Raw genomic sequence first — 16,312 nt, 5'->3', positions numbered from 1 at the left:
GCTGGAGGGGATGTGGCTAAACCTGGAACCCTCACCCCGGGACGCACTGAGGTCAAAGAGCTCTTAGAAATAATCTCCTTGATGCCTGAAGTTGGCTGCGTGGGGGTCTGCAAAAAACATATCCACGTCCTGGCCTCCAGAGCCTATGAATGTGATTTGTTTGGAAACAGGGTCTTTGCAGATGTGATGAAATGAAGGATCTGCAATGAGGTCCTCCTGGAATTGGGGTGGCCCTACATCCCACGACAGGGTCCTTCCACAAGTGTGTCAAACAGTCGGTGACCCTGAGATATTCTTTAAAACCCTACTGATTATTATTGATTATTGGCACCTATGTAAGGATTCTGGAAAGACAAGTGCATTAAATGTCATGATCAAATTTCAGGAGAAATTCACCTGTTATGTGCTGAGTTATTTATAGGGTTCTTGCTCAGTGGGAGGGTGTAGTGAATTGAATGGTGTCCCCCAAGATTCATGACAACCCAGAACCTCAGGAAGGGGTATTATTTGGAAATAGGGTCTTTGCAGATGTGATGAAGTGAAGGGCCTGAGATGAGGTCCTCCTGGATGAGGGTGGCCCTAAACCCAATGACGGGGTCCTTCTAAGAGACAGAAGAGGAGAGACACAGATACAGAGGAGAAGCCCTGGGAAGACTGAGGCAGAGACGGGAGGGATGCGGCCACAAGCCCAGGGACGCCTGGAGCCCCCAGAAGCTGGAAGAGGCAGGAAGAACCCTCCCCTGGAGCCTCTGGAGGGAGCGCGGCCCTAGGACACCTTGAGCTCAGACGTCTGGTCTCCAGGACTGGAGGAGGATGAATTCCTGTTATTGCAAAGCCCCCAGCTTGTGGTCATTTGTTAGGACAACCCAGGACCCCCCCCCCCAGTTACTGACCTAGTTAATATTTATGGACACACCCCAGTTTACGACATGCTTCACCATCACTGGGTCACTTGGTACCACGGCAACCCTCAGAGGATGAGTCTATATCCCCGATGTGACACATGAGGACACTTGAGTGTTTGGGTGGGGAGACCCCACACCATTCATTTTCCCAGCACTTCCCACATCGGTCAGCTGTTAGTTCAGCGTGGCTCCGTCATCCTGAGTCTGTTGAACAAAATCTGTGGGGTGGGAGCTGTCGCGGGTACGAGAGGCACCACTGGTCCCTGCAGCGATCAGCCGGGCAGGGCTGCTCCGCCCATGTGTATCTCAGGAGTGAATATTCTACGTACCACAAGGCACCATCCATTTGGAGGCTCCGACATCACCAGCTCTCTGAAGCCGTGGCCCTTGAACGCTTCGGGGCTGAGGCTCCCAGGGCTGCCGTAGCAAAGCACCACAACCTGGGTTGCACAGAAACCCAAGAATCCCCCAAGGAAGGCCAGTCCACACTGCACGGGGCCGGGTCACGGCTTCCCAGGGTCCAGACCCTCCAGTGCCCGCCGCTGTGAGTTTAGCCCCAGCACTCGGGAAACACTGGCTGTGATGGTTGAAAGGACATGGGGGGGCGGTCCCCAAACAGCACTCATCCCTTTGACTCAGGGGTGCTTTTCTCCTCCCCACCTGAGTAAGACCCACCTCAACAGAGACGGAAGGACCAGTGTACTCAGCATCTGCAAACTTCACGTCGGGGGTGGTCCCAGGCTGGGTGTGAGTGATAAGCAGCTTGGTTCACAACAAACAAAAAGTGGAAACCCAAGTGTCCATGGATGGATGGATGGACGGATGGATGGACGGATGGATGGACGGGTGGATGGACGGATGGATGGACGGATGGATGGGTGGATGGATGGGTGGATGGATGGACGGGTGGATGGACGGATGGATGGACGGATGGATGGGTGGATGGATGGACGGATGGATGGACGGGTGGATGGACGGGTGGATGGATGGATGGGTGGATGGATGGATGGATGGATGGATGGATGGATGGATGGATGGATGGGTGGGTGGATGGGTGGGTGGATGGGTGGATGGATGGACGGATGGACGGGTGGATGGGTGGATGGATGGATGGATGGATGGACGGATGGATGGACGGGTGGATGGACGGATGGATGGACGGATGGATGGGTGGATGGATGGGTGGATGGATGGATGGGTGAATGGATGGGTGGATGGATGGATGGATGGGTGGATGGATGGATGGGTGGATGGATGGATGGGTGGATGGATGCGTGGATGGATGGATGGACGGGTGGATGGATGGATGGATGGATAAACAGCGTGGGGTCCAACCACACAGTGGAATATGACTCAGCCATGAAAAGGAGTGAAGCTCTGACACAGGTTACAATGTGGACGGACCTTGAACACATGATGCTCAGTGAGGGAAGCCTGACACAGAAGGACACACAGTATGCGATTCCATTGAGAGGAAACGTCCGGAACACACAAACCCACAGACACAGAAGGCAGATTAAGGGCTGGGGGAGGGAGATAGGGAGTGACTCTTAATGGGGATGGGGTCTCCTTTCGGGATAATGAACACTTTCTAGAAACAGATAGAGGCGATGGCCCCAAAACCTTGTGAATGTCCTCTGTGCCACCGAATGGTGCACTTTAAACACGGTCACTTGTATGACAGGTGAATTCAAACTTAATTTGTAAACCTGTATCCATGTGGGCTGGGGCAGGGGAGTGTGAGGTGACGGCCGTGGTGTGCAAGGTTTCTTTTCAAGACAATGAAAATGTTCTGGGATCACGTGTTGGGGGTGGGTGCATGTCTGCAAATTTATGAAAAACTGCTGCGCTGCGCATTTTTTAAAATTTATTTTATTTACTTATTTTTGGCTGTGTTGGGTCTTCGTTGCTGCGTGCAGGCTTTCTCTAGTTGCAGCGAGCGGGGGCTGCTCTTCCTTGCGGTGCGCAGGCTTCTCATTGCGGTGGCTTCTCTTGTTGCGGAGCACGGGTTCTAGGTGCGTGGGCTTCAGTAGTTGTGGCTCCTGGGCTCTAGAGCACAGGCTCAGTAGTTGTGGCGCACGGGCTTAGTTGCCCCGCGGCATGTGGGATCTTCCCGGACCAGGGCTCAAACCCATGTCCCCTGCATTGGCAGGCGGATTCTTAACCACTGTGCCTCCAGGGAAGTCCTGATGTGTCCATTGTAAATGGGGAAACTTGATGATATATAACTTACAGCTCAATACGACTATTAAGAAAAAAGAGACCAAGACGGGGGCCGGGGGGTCTGGAGGGGGAGATACACAGGAGCCCTGGACACCTGAGACGCAGCTGAGTCTGTGTCTCAGAACTGCGTGCGGTTTCCTGCAGAGAACAAGCCAGAACTTCCCGCCCGCCGCCTCCAAGCCGCCTGCTTTGGGCAGCCCGGTGCCCGTGCCTTTTGCAAGAGCCACCTCTGCTCGCCCAGCGCCTGGGGAGCGTCTGGTGGCCACCAGCGGCTGTTTGTTGCTCGTTTCACAAAATTTCCATCCTGCCACCTCCCAGACCTCCTCCAGGTCCAAACCACAAACGCCGTGGGTTTCAGAGAAGCCGGCATCTGTTAGAGGTGATTTCTTTATTAATCAGCCGTGATCTCTGCAGCCAGCGGCCGTGCTCCGGGCTCCAGACACCACGAGGCTGCAGGCTGGGGCTCCGGAGCCCCAAGGGGGCTGCCTGCCCTCCCCTGAGACGGTACAGGTGAAAGCACGTGGGGGCCCACGGCGGGGGGGGGGGGGAGGCAGCAGCGCCAGGGCTGCTGAGGGTGGCAGGAGCCTCCCGACACCCACATGGGTTTTCTGCAACCCATGCAGGGCGGCCTTGTGTTATGCAAATTCTCACTCTTTTGAAGCTCCCACCTGGAGGTTAGGACAGATCAGATCCCCGGGGGGCGGGTGGCATTCATAACTGTTTGAGCAGAAATGGAAAAAGGCCCCCCAAATGCCACCCCGCCCTCGGAATTCCGCTCGAGGGGGATGGGTTCTCTGTGTGAAGCTCTGTCCGTCGTGGGTCTTCTCAGACCACCACCCCCATCCCCCCGGGAACACACAGCAGCCTCCCCCGGTCACCCCCCGTCCTCTGTACATTATGGGCATCTCTCCCTTCCATGGGTCCCGCTGCAGCATCCACGGGGACCCCGAGAAGTACGGCTCCCTTTTCCGCCTGAAGCCGAGGATGGATGGAGGTGGGTGGCTGTGAGGAGGGGCCAGCACCCCCCCACACAATGACCGTAGGATGGCACCTGGCCTTGAGCCAGCGGAGCAGAAAGCTTCCCACTCAAAGCGAAACGCGGGCCATTTTTAAGTGGGTTTGCGGAAGCTCGCTGTGCACACTCACCGCAGATGGCGCGTCCCCCGCAGAGGAAGAAAGAGCAGGGCAGGAAGGCTTGAAAGGGGAGTTGCAGTCAGATCAGAGTCGAAGGCTGGGCCCTGGCTTCCCCGGTGGCTCAAGGACCACGTTTCCTGCTCACAGACATCCAGGGATGGACGACCCCGTGACCATGTCGGGACACGTCAGACTGCAGTGGGGATGGGAGCCGTGGGTGTCTTAGGGGCCTGACGCCCGGCTGAGCCCCACACCCTGATCTCAGGAGCCCCGGCATCTTACACACTTGCGGTCAAATGCAGAAGGGACAGCCGCGGCCAACGGCAAAATAGCAACTCGGTCATCCCCGACGGGATCTCGAGAAGAGAAGGAAGAGGCACGGTGAGAAACACAGACCTTGAAACCCCAGGCAGATGGCAGAGTTTCCTCTCGTGGGGTGTACGCTGGGCTCCAGGGAAAGACCCCCCAGGCTGGCTGAGACCCGGCCGACTTTTACATGATATGCTGTTTGCACAAGCTTGCAGCTCCGGTTTCCGAGTCCCAAACCCTTGGGGGAAAAGGGCTTCTCCAGGTGAACGCAGCCAGAAGGAAAGTCTGGATTCACGTGGAGTGAGTCAAAACCCAGGTGAATCCATCAGTGAGACCTAAGAGCCAGATGCAGGGCCCTGTGAGGTGCGGTGCAGGGAATACACATCTGTGACCAGCGCCGTGTCACCACAACAGCGCACGTGGTGCTGAGGTGCCTGCAGCCACGGGCTGAGGCCATCAGGATAATGTCTGTCTGGGTCGGGTCGGGCAGCTATCACAGAATATCGCAGACGGGGCGGCTTAAACAACAGGCATTTATTTCTCCCGGTCCTGGAGGCTGGGTGTCTGGGATCACGGTGCCAACAGGGTCACATTCTGGTGAGGACCCTCTTCCCGGCTTGCAGACGGCCCCTTACAGGAACGTGGCATCCTGGGCAGATCCTCAGCCGAACAGCACACTTAACGGTCCCTTATGGCACCCTTAAGCCATGTCCTTGACCCCCACCAGCTGTCCCCACCCCGTGGACTCCAGGTCAGGTGGCCCAACTTGGGTGCCATCTTTGAAAGTGAGAAAATACACACGCCGCGCTTCTCTTTCTTTCTTTTGTGTTTGTTTGTTTGGTTTGTTGGGGTATTTTTGTTGTGTTTTTCCTACTTTAAGTGTTAAAGCTCTTCTGTCCAGCATTCAAAGAAAGAGAAATCCGGTATCATCCAGGTCGATACGGCAGCAAAGCCGTCACCCAGACTTTGAAAAGCAACAGAAGTGAACTAGGAGCTGCCTTTGGGTTGTGTTTACATGAGAAATTAGAAAGAAAGTGAAACAGGGACCCGCTGCGCCCACAAGGCGGGGTGTAGGCAGCCCCAGGGATCCCTTGTCCCCGCAGGGCCCGGGCCCTCCCTCTCTGCGGGTCTGAGGGGCCGGCAGTCAGGAGCGGGGTGTGCGGACATCTGGGCAGACTTCTCTGTCACGGGGGCGGGGGGAAGATCAGCGGGAAAAACAGAAGTTCAGGAGTGCAAGGTTCAAGGGCCAGCGGTTCAGGTTCCAGCAGCTCAGAACCCACTGGCTGCAGAGGGTTTGCATTTCCAGACCAGGTCCAGGGCCTCTTCCCACACCTCAGTTATGTCCATATTTGCAGGAGGGACCCGGCGTGTTGGGACCTGGCGTCGGCATGGGTGCCCAGCCCAGGGCTCTGGGGCCCTGGCTCCAGACCGCTCCGTGAGCTCTGAAGGGCGGGCTTGGTGCTCCCCAGCGGCTCCAGGCAAAGAACAGGAGCTTTCACGCCGTGAGCGTGGGCAGGAGACCCAGCCACTTGTTCCCAACTGGTTTCGGTTTTAACGTTCCTGATAAAGCGTGGCGTGAGGACCCGGTGGGAGGTGTCGTCGTGGGCAGGGACCTCCCACCTCTGTTATCCCGAGCGCTCTATGGAAGGGGCTGGAAACGCAAACCCACTGTCTCTTCACATGAGGGTCAGCATAAAAGTAACGAGCATCTAGTCATGGTTCCCCAGCCTCAGGAGGGCCCTCAGGACCATTAGCTCTGTACCATCAGGGTTCTCCGGAGGAACAGAAACCTAAGGATGGAGAGCTAGAAGGATGTATATACACATGTATATTCAATTGCACGTACATGTATGTGTACACATGCACTACCGCATAGATGTGTATGTACATCTATACATAGACAGCCTATGACATGCATGTATATATATGTGTGCATATACACACACACATATATAACCTACGCCATATATACCCTATTGCATTTATATACATATTTATGTCTACATATATACACATAAATTGTATACACATACTTGTGCAATTGAATATACATGTGTATATATATATACATACACATGCATGGATATGCCATAGGATATATATCTGTGTGTGTATACACACACACACACACACATATATTGGGTTGGCCAAAAAGTTTGTTTCGGTTTTTCCACAAGACCGTACGGAAAAACCCGAACGAACTTTCTGGCCAACCCACTGTATACAGGCAATAGGGTGTGTGTTGTGTATAGACACGTATGTATACATGCAATATGATATGTATGCGACCGGATACGTGTGTATATGCACACACACGCGTATATACACACCCATACATACAACTATATGCAAGAGGATATATATATACATAAGTGTACATGTGTATACAAACACACATGCCTATATTTGCACATATACGTACCTACAAATGTAAAATACAATATATCCATAAAGACATTTATCTCAAGGAATTGGCTCACACGGTTGTGGGGCTGGTGAGTGTGAAATCCGCAGGGCAGGGGGTGGGGCTAGAGACCCAGGCACGAGCTGACCTTGCTGTCTGGACTCAGAATTCCTTCTCCTCCGGGAAACCTCAGCGTCTGCTTTTAAGACCGTGACCTGATGGGCAGTTTCCCCCACTCCTGTAATACATATTCCGATTGCACCCTCCTTTGCCCACAAAGAGCCCGTCCTGTGCTTGGGAAAAGCTCTGGGAGCTCACTGGGGGGGTCAAGACAAGAACAAAGATGTCACATGCCCGCCCATCAGCCGTTCCGTCTTCCCCATGGTTTGCAGCAGGACGGGCTGCCAGTCCCACGAGGCACCTGGGCCTCTCCGTGGGCTCCTGTATTGCTGTGCACTTCCCGGGAGGCAAGGAGGCCGCTGGGGTTCCAAAACCACGTCCGGCGGGGACGGCGGAGACGGTGGGGACGTGGCACCTGGAAGCAGGTGCTCGCAAGACAGACACTGCTCCCTTCAACCATGGTCCCCGGCTCCCTCGGCTGGGAGCCGCCCGGGGGAGGCTCCTCTGTGGGACCACTGGGGGAGGAGCAGAGGATGCTCTGTGTGGTCTGGGGGAACCCCCAGGAGCCCCCATCAGGGCCGGGGCCGGGCAGGGCATCCACTCCCCTTTGCAGTTTGGGAACGTGTCACCAGCACACCTCCAAGCCCCTTTTCTATGTCCTGCTGGTGCTACCGGTGATGTCACAATAAGAGGGTTATTGTGACATCACCGGGGAGGGAGGGAGGGAGGACATGGAGATGATGTCTCAGGGGCCCCAACATCCCCCCCCCGCCCCAAAGGAGCAGCCACAATGGGTGCTCTGGGATTGGGGTCCCGAATGTGGAAGGGAGTGGAGCTGGGGTGTTGGGGTGATGAGCGGCTATGGGCCAAAGGCAGGAGGCCAGGCCCAGGGTGACAGTTACTATCCTGCTGGGACCACGACGCCAGCAGCACAGCACACCCGTGTGGTCGGGGAGGGCAGCCTGCGATACCCAGCACAGCCCTGGGGTGGGGGGACCCTGACTTCACTGTGTGCCAGTGAAGAAATCGGGGCTCAGAGCATCCGAGGGAAGCTGCTTTGCATGTTGGAAACAGAGTCATTCCCTTGGTAACTTTGTAACCTTGTACCTCAGCCTCACTGCCCTGCATCCTCATGGCCCCAGCATTGACGCCTCCGCACCGTGCCTCACAGCACGCTCCCCATGCTTCCAAGTCACAGGAAGGAAGGAAGTTGCCAGGGGAGGGGCAGGAGTGCAGTGACCCAGGTGCAGCCGGGCTGTGGGCAGTTACAGGAAGAGTCCTGTGTCCTCTGGCCCCGGCAGACTTGATCCCACACCTGCTGCCTGCAGGGACAGGACACGGGGTCTCCACGTCCCGGTGCGGGGTCTCTTCCCCCCCCACCACCACCCAGTGCAGGATGGAGGGGCAGGTTTGTGACCCCCACGCTGGGTCAGGAGCCGGGCAGCCGGCGGTGGGTGTTTTCAGATGGTTCCTTGCAGCTTTTGTGGGTGATACAGCCCTTGAGAACTTAGCATCCATTGGGTCTGGGATACAGGTGGAGGGCGGGAAGAGGGACCAGAAGGGAGGGAGGGTCAGCGGAGGAGGAAGCGGGAGCTGCCCGCCCCTCGGGCGCCGGGGACCCTCCCACCTCTCGGCCCCTGCGCGAGCACACCCCGTCGTCCGCCCCTCTCACCCCTGGCGCCCCTCTTCTCTTCCAGGTCGGCCCCCGAACGCCCGGCTCCAGGATGGACATGAACCTGACGCGTCCAGACAACGCCACCCTCCTGATGCTGCGGGACCCGGCCATCGCGGTGGTCCTGCCGGTGGTGTACTCGCTGGTGGCGCTCATCAGTATCCCCGGCAACCTGTTCTCGCTGTGGGTGCTGTGTCGCCACATCGGGCCCAAGACACCCTCGGTCATCTTCATGATCAACCTGAGCGTCACGGACCTGATGCTGGCCTGCGTGCTACCCTTCCAGATCTACTACCACTGCAACGGCAACCACTGGGTGTTCGGCGAGCTGCTGTGCAACGTGGTGACCGTGGCCTTCTACGCGAACATGTACTCCTCCATCCTCACCATGACGTGCATCAGCGTGGACCGCTTCCTGGGCGTCGTGTACCCGCTGGCCTCCGCCCGCTGGCGCTGCCGTCGCTACGCCGCGGCCGCCTGCGCCGGCACGTGGCTCCTGCTTCTGGCCGCCCTGTCGCCGCTGGCGCGCACGGACCTCACCTACGCCGTGGAGGCGCTGGGCATCGTCACCTGCTTCGACGTCCTCAAGTCCACCATGCTCCCCAGCGTGGCCACGTGGGCGGCGTTCCTCTTCACCCTGTTCGTCGTGCTCTTCCTCATCCCCTTCGTGGTCACCGTGGTCTGCTACACGGCCACTATCCTCGCGCTGCTGCGCTCGGCCGACCGCCACGGGCAGGCCCGGAGGAGGCGCGCCGTGTGCCTGGCGGCCGTGGTGCTGCTGGCCTTCGTCACCTGCTTCGCGCCCAACAACTTCGTGCTGCTGGCCCACGTGGTCAGCCGGCTGTTCTTCGGCCGCAGCTACTACCACGTGTACAAGCTCACGCTCTGCCTCAGCTGCCTCAACAACTGCCTGGACCCCTTCGTCTACTACTTCGCCTCCCGTGAGTTCCAGCTCCACATGCGGCACTACCTGGGCTACAGGCCGCTGGCCACCGGCAGCCCCGAGGGGCGCCGCGAGAGCCTCGGCTCCGGCCACACGCTGTCCGTGCGCTCCGCGGAGGGGCTGGACGCCGCCGGCCGGCCCAGCGTCAAGCGGCAGGAGAGCGTCTTCTGAGCCGGGCGCCCTCGGGGGCGGGGGAGGGGCAGCCGGGAGAGGGCGGCGGGGTCCTTCCCCCGCCCTGCGGGCGATCCACCCGCCGTCCCGCCGGGCGCTGGCATTTGGCCACGTGCCCGTGGACCGGCCACCTCGGGCCCCGTGCTCTGGGGGCCCATGGGTCCCTGCGACCTCACCTGTTCCCCCCGACATCACCTGGTTCCCCCCGCCCCCCGGAGCCAAGCAAACACGGGGGCTTCCCGTCGGGGGTCAGGTTCTCCTTAAATATCCCCGAGCGACAGCCCCCAGACCGGAAGGACGTCCGTCCCGGAGGTGTGGACCGAGGGTCTCTGGGCGGATGACAAGTTTCTGAGTGTTGGCAGCTACAACTGCATCTCCCTGACCCGCCTCGGGGTGCAGCTTGCCTCAGGGGGGCCCCCTCCGGTCCATTCTCTGGCTCCCCCTCCCAGCTGAGAACCCCGGGCCACAGCAAGTCGTCCTGGGGGTCTGGAGGGGCTCCTGGCCTGACCCGTGGGATCCTTTGAGGACCAGGGGAGAGCACTGACCACACGAGCCCGAAGCAGGTCTGCTCAGCACCTGGGCCACACCTGCGCCGGCCCCAGTACCTGGGCTGCTTTGGGAAGATAAGGGGCCCCGTCCCCGGAGTGCCCAGGGTCCTAAACCAGCAGGTTCCCGGGAGGCCGGGATTTGCCTGAAAGAACCAGCTTTTGGGTGCTTTGCACATCACAAGGAGATGCACAGAACTGAGTTCAGGGCTCCCTTGGGAAAGGAAAACAGCCCTGCAGCCTATAAGGTGAGACCTTGGAGGGGCTGGCAGGCGGGGGCTCAGGGACCTCCAGGGTGGGTTGGCTGTGGGGCAGGTGACGTCCCCCCCATGGGTCAGAGATGCGGGTGGGGCTTGTGAGCTGATGTCCTGGAAGCACCTGGTCACGTTGGAAGAGACGCAGACGTACGTGTCCTGGGGTGAACGGTGTCTCCCCAAAGTCCATGTCCGCTAGGAACCGCAAGGTGTGACCTATGGGATCAGGGCGGCCCTACATCCAACGACAGGGTCCTTCTAAGGGGCAGAGAGGAGAGACCCAGACACAGAGGAGAAGCCCCGTGAAGACAGAGGCAGAGACGGGAGGGATGCGGCCACGAGCCCAGGGACGCCTGGAGCCCCCAGAAGCTGGAAGAGGCGGGAAGGACCCTCCCCGGAGCCTCTGGAGGGAGCACAGCCCTGGGTCACCCTGACCTGAGACGTCTGGTCCCCAGGGCTGGGGGAGGATGCAGGTCTGTCTGGGGTTTTAGCCTCCAGTTTATGGGAACTTGTTATGGCTGCCCCAGGAGACACCACACTCTGAAATTCTGAGACCGAGCCTCTGGCACCTGCTAGGGTGACTGCAGGAGGGCCGGTGCCTGGCGCTGGCTCCCAGGGTGGGACCTGCTTTGTGGAATGCAATCCCGCGGCTTGGAGGTGCAGCCTGGAGGTCCCCTTCACCCTCCTCCGCCCCAGGCCACGCAGCTGGGACATCGCCACAGAGGACAGTGTCCGAGACAGTTCCTGTGTTTACAGGGAGCCGAGAGCCACCCACGGGAGCCTCAGAGGGACAGCCGGACGTGCCCCTGAGGAAGGACTTGAGCCCATGGGCGGAAGGGACGAGAAAAGGGCACGTGTCAGGGACCTGGATGGTCCATGGATGGCGTGCCGTCCCCCCACTCTTCCTGACCGTCCCAAAGCCGAACCCTAGAAAGCCAGGTCGAGCGAGCAACAGGCCGGAGGCAGAAACCCTGAGCCGGAGAGACAGTGGCACCCACGTCTGGGCGTGGGCCTCCAGTGTCTGATGCTGCAAAGCTGTGAAAAACCTCAAACCACCCTCACAGGACGTTTTTCTGCTGCTTTGTGATTAAGCATCACAGCTTGAATTCAGAGGAAGCCAGTCTAGGTAGTAACACCCTCCCCCAGTGGATGTCACGTCCCTCTAGCCTTTGGGTCACAGAGGGCTCTGCCAGCCCTTATTTGGTTGTGCGGCCACTCAGCCATCCAGGGCTGTCGACGCCCCCGTGACTTCTGCATTCTAGGGGCCCCCAATTCCACCGAAGTTCAGGAGGTCCGACAGGGTCTTTCGAATTGCTGGGAATTTCCATCCAGAACTTCAGGTGACCGTCAGCCTGTCCGAGAGGTCCGTCAGATCACCTGAAATCCCAGGGCGGGATTTGCCTCTCTTTCAGCCTTTTAATAATGTTGTGTGTGTGTGTGTACGTGTGTGTTCTCCCCACACACTCGCTCAATCTGTCGCCCTCTTAAGCCTCCCGTAAAAGGATAGCACATTTGCATTTACATAGACATAAAAAAAAAAACAAGATATGATTCTGTGATTCAGCTCTTGGGAGGGTGTGGGAGAAGGAGGAACGCAGAGACCCACATCCCTGACTTTTCCCCATGTGCTGGGCGGACAGGTTTCTCTCTCTGACTCCTGAGACCCCTGCCTGGCCAAGACTCCTCCCATCTCACAGCCGAACCAGCCCATTACCCTCCCACCAGGCTCCCTGGAATTTCAAGGACGGCAGAATCATGTTGTTCTGGGCTCCCGGCATGAATCGGGGCAGCAGAACATGAACGGGGCGTGGGGTGGAATCCAGGATTGCTTGGGTGGGATGATGGGGCTTTGGCTTTGTTAAAAGAAATCCTAAAAGGCTGAAGATGTAAATGAAAATAGTCCTGGGCCGAGTGCTACGATGCTTGATGCGTGCTTTAAAATACGAGAGCAAATACAAGCATGCACATACGTACGTGCGTGCATACACATATACGCACACTTCACGCACGTGTACACGTGCACGCGCCCACGTCTTTGTGTGTGCACGCGCGTGTGCACTTGTGCCTGCGTATCTGGGGACCGGATGAACGAAAACTGCCAGAATACCGATGGCTCACAATGCTTGAGCCTGGGTGATGGCAACACGGGGTTGCATTATGTCATTCTCTTTACTTGAGCCTGTTTTAAAATATCCATGCTAAAAGCAGGTGGTTTGTTGGAAACTCTCGCACGAAGACATTGATTTATTTTTTCTTCCAGTGTCTGATCTGTCTTTGGAAACCTATACGATTCTGTAATGCCAGTGAGATTCCTTAGTGCTGTTAAAATACCTCTAGCGTAGGAATGGATGTAAATAAACGTGCAGGGCGTGTTCCTAAGGGGGATGAGATGTGTAGGATTACTGCTGTGGGACTCAGCGATAAAGGCCACAACGGTGGCCCGGAGCTGGTGAGTGAGACGGCAGGGAGTCGAACCCAGCACCTGCCCCAGAGTCCCATCCCACACCCGTGGGGACCCAGGTTTGGCTGGTAACTTCTGCCGGACGTCCCTGGCTAAATCCCTAATTTAAAGTGTGTCCCGTGCCAACCACCGTTCCTTTCTTGCCTTCCTCGTCACCTTGTTGTTTGTCTGTCACCAAGACCTTCCTACAGCGTAAGTCAAAACCATCAACACATCCGTCAGCCTGCTCCCCTCCTTGTCAACAATCCTGAGAAAGATGGAAGGTGGAACATCTAAGGAAAATGAGAGGATCACAGACTGGATCCCAGAAGAGCACTGGGAAAACGGGCGAGATTCCAACACCGATCCCTCCTTCGAAACGGACCGATGTCGGTTCTTCGTTATGGCCGGGATGTCGGTGTTAACATGGCGGGGAAGGATGGGGAAGGTGGTTGAGGAGCTTCAGTACTATGCTGACAACTGCCCTGTACACCTAGAACTTCCTCAGAATAAACCGTCTATTTTTTTAAGCAAGATGTTTGGCTTGTGCACTGAACTGAACAGGAGTCTTCGGGGCTGGTTCTGGAGATTCGGGGGGAATTGACCCCATCGGATAGTGATCCTTCATTAAATGGTTTTCGAGTTTGCCTTTGCAATACCTTCTCTGATGTCTTCATCCAGATAAAACTCAGTGACGCCAGCATCGACAGAGGAGAACCAGTAAGGGCGCCTCAAGCTCGGCTGGAGGGCGGGCAGTTTGGCACCTTTTCTGCTGTGCAATTTGAAAACAGGTATTTATGCCTCCATCCTGACCTTTCCAGCTAAATATTCATTGTCACTGTCTGGGGGAAGATGATTCCGTGATAAAGATGCTTCCTGACTGGTTGAACTTTTACATTTCCTTGAAATGCCTAGAATTAGAAAGAAGAAGAAGAAAAAGAAGAATTATTTCTAACTCTAGACATTTGAGGGAAACGTAAAGTTCAATCAGGAAATGACTCCCCCAAAACGGGTAAAGTTTGGGGCAGGGTGAGTCCACACGGTGAATCAGAACTCACTGTGGAGGGGCTTGCTGGTGGGTGGTCAGCCCTCTGATGGGTTAACCAAGAGGGGGTTAGGGTGGGGACCTTGGGGGCTTGGTGCACAGGGACCTGGTTTGCATGACCATCCGATGCCTTGTGCGGGATCACCCAGCACAGAAAGTTAAGGGGAAAAAAACTGGACATTACGATGCCATCAAAACATATATTAGGATGTCACGTTGATATATCCCGCATACCATGATATACCATATATATATACAGACACATGTACATCTACATACACGTAGGTATGTATTAGTTTATATATATGTGCTGTCATCTACCTATTAATTATCTGTATATCTATCTATGTATCCATCCATCCACCCATCCATCCGTCATATCTATTTGTCTCTATATTAATAAATAATCTATCTCTATCATTTATCCATCTAGCATTTATCTAATATCTATTTATCTACGATCTATGTACCTGTAGCCATCCATCCATCTAACTGCCCATCCATCCATGGTATCTATCAATCATCTATTCACCTTATCTATCCATCATCTATCTATCTATAGCCCAGGCACACAACGACGGGCGATTCGGTGCCCCAGTGGATAGGACATGCGCAGACGTTCGGTTGTCCCCAACTTGGAGGGCAGCTACTGCCATCTAGTGGACAGAAACCAGATATGCTGCTAAATACCCTGCAATCGCCCAGGGCAGCCCCACAGAAATGAATGACCTGCCCCCAAACAGCACTAGCGCTGAGGCTGAGACGTGCCGCACGCCCACTGCGCCCCGTCGACCCCCATCTCCGCCCCCCACCTCGCCCCGGGGACCCCTCATCTCCGTCCCCCACGGCACCTGCGGGGACGCCTCCACCGATTCACAGGGACACTCCTTTTTTTTTCCCCATCGCCCGCTCAGTGCTCCCAAGGTGCCCCTTGGTCTCCTGGTTCTGGGGACCCGGAGACCGCCCTCGCCCCAGGCCCCCAGCCCGCGCCCAGCTCGCGTCGCCGGCTGCCGGTTGGGGGCGGGGCGAGCGTGGGGGCGGGGCTTCGTGGGTGGGGCGGGGCTTCGTTCGGGGCCGGCACGGAAGCGGTCCGGAGCCGCTTCCTCCGAGGGGGGGCGGGCCCTGGGCGGGGCTTCATGGGGGGGTGAGGCCCAGGCGGAGCTCCACTGGCCGGGGCGGGGCTTCATGGGGGGGGGTGAGGCCCGGGCGGAGCTCCAGCGGCAGGGGCGGGGCTTGGTTGGGGAGGAGCCGGGGCGGAGCCTGGGCCGCGGCGGCAGGCGCGCGTCGCTGGGCGCGCGGCCTGGGGCGTGCGGATCCAGGCGCGGAGTCGAGCTTGGGGTCGGGTCGCGGCGGCACCATGGTGCTGTGTCCGGTGATCGGGAAGCTGCAGCACAAGCACGTGGTGCTGGCCAGCGCCTCCCCGCGCCGCCAGGAGATCCTCAGCAACGCGGTGAGCGGCCTGGGCCCGGCCTGGGCCCGGGTCTACAGGGCCGGGGTCTGGGGCGGGCCTAGTGACCCGGGCCTAGTGACCAGGGGCCTGGTGACCCGGGGGCTAGTGACCAGGACTTAGCTGGGGGCGGGGTGGTGTCTGCAGGGCCGGGGCCTAGTAACTGGGAGTGTCCAGTGATGGGGGGGGCAGGGTCTGGTGGCTGAAGACGAGTGACCGAGGGGCCTAGTGACCTGGCCTTAGTGGGGGGCGGGGGCACGGGGGGCGGTTGGTCCGCAGGGCCGGGGCCTAGCGACCTGGGGGGCCTAGCGGGGGGGGGGGGTGCAGGCCGGGGCTTCATGATGGGGCCTAATGACAGGGTCTGCAGGGCCGGGGCGTAGTTACTGGGGGTCTGGGGTCTCTGCAAGGCTGGGGCCTTGAGGTAACCAGAGGGAGGACCCTAGTGACCGTGGTCCAGGCCTGTGGGCCGGCCAGCGTCTTCCAGCCAGGGCCTGGTGACCTGGTGCCCTGCCGGCCGAGGTCTGTGGGGCTTCAGGCCGAGGCCAGGCCTGTGGGCCTGAGCCGAGTCTGTCCAGGAGCCGGGAGGGAGGGAGGGAGGGAGGACGGGAGCGGACAGAGGCCCCGGCAGAGGCTTGGTCTTGATGGGGAGGCCCTGCCTGGGCGGGGGGAGTGGGCTGGGGTAAGGGTAGGTGCCGAGTAA

General features: G+C 58.0%; 2 protein-coding genes and 1 long non-coding RNA gene across 3 annotated transcripts in view; 2 read left to right on the top strand and 1 right to left on the bottom strand.

Annotated features, from left to right (window-relative positions):
- Positions 1-10,966, top strand: part of P2RY8 (P2Y receptor family member 8) — a 50,902-nt gene extending 39,936 nt beyond the window's left edge. The window contains exon 2 of the mRNA XM_082375830.1: positions 8,793-10,966. Within this exon, the coding sequence (XP_082231956.1) occupies positions 8,820-9,881 (1,062 nt within the window). The 5' untranslated portion in view covers positions 8,793-8,819 and the 3' untranslated portion in view covers positions 9,882-10,966. The remainder of the gene's footprint in view (positions 1-8,792) is intronic.
- Positions 10,967-11,055: 89 nt separating this feature from the next.
- Positions 11,056-16,312, bottom strand: part of LOC309619964 — a 41,570-nt gene continuing 36,313 nt past the window's right edge. Inside the window, exon 5 of the long non-coding RNA XR_014239291.1 lies at positions 11,056-11,070. This is a non-coding gene — a long non-coding RNA (uncharacterized lncRNA). The remainder of the gene's footprint in view (positions 11,071-16,312) is intronic.
- ASMTL (acetylserotonin O-methyltransferase like) overlaps positions 15,409-16,312 on the top strand; it is a 31,162-nt gene continuing 30,258 nt past the window's right edge. The window contains exon 1 of the mRNA XM_082375706.1: positions 15,409-15,615. Coding sequence (XP_082231832.1) covers positions 15,523-15,615 — 93 coding nt within the window. The 5' untranslated portion in view covers positions 15,409-15,522. The remainder of the gene's footprint in view (positions 15,616-16,312) is intronic.

This window comes from Balaenoptera borealis (genome assembly GCF_965194805.1).
Source record: "Balaenoptera borealis genome assembly, chromosome: X".
NCBI classification, from domain to species: Eukaryota; Metazoa; Chordata; class Mammalia; order Artiodactyla; family Balaenopteridae; genus Balaenoptera; species Balaenoptera borealis.
The sequence above is the reverse complement of the archived record's forward strand: the minus strand, read 5'-3'. Positions and strand labels throughout refer to the sequence as shown.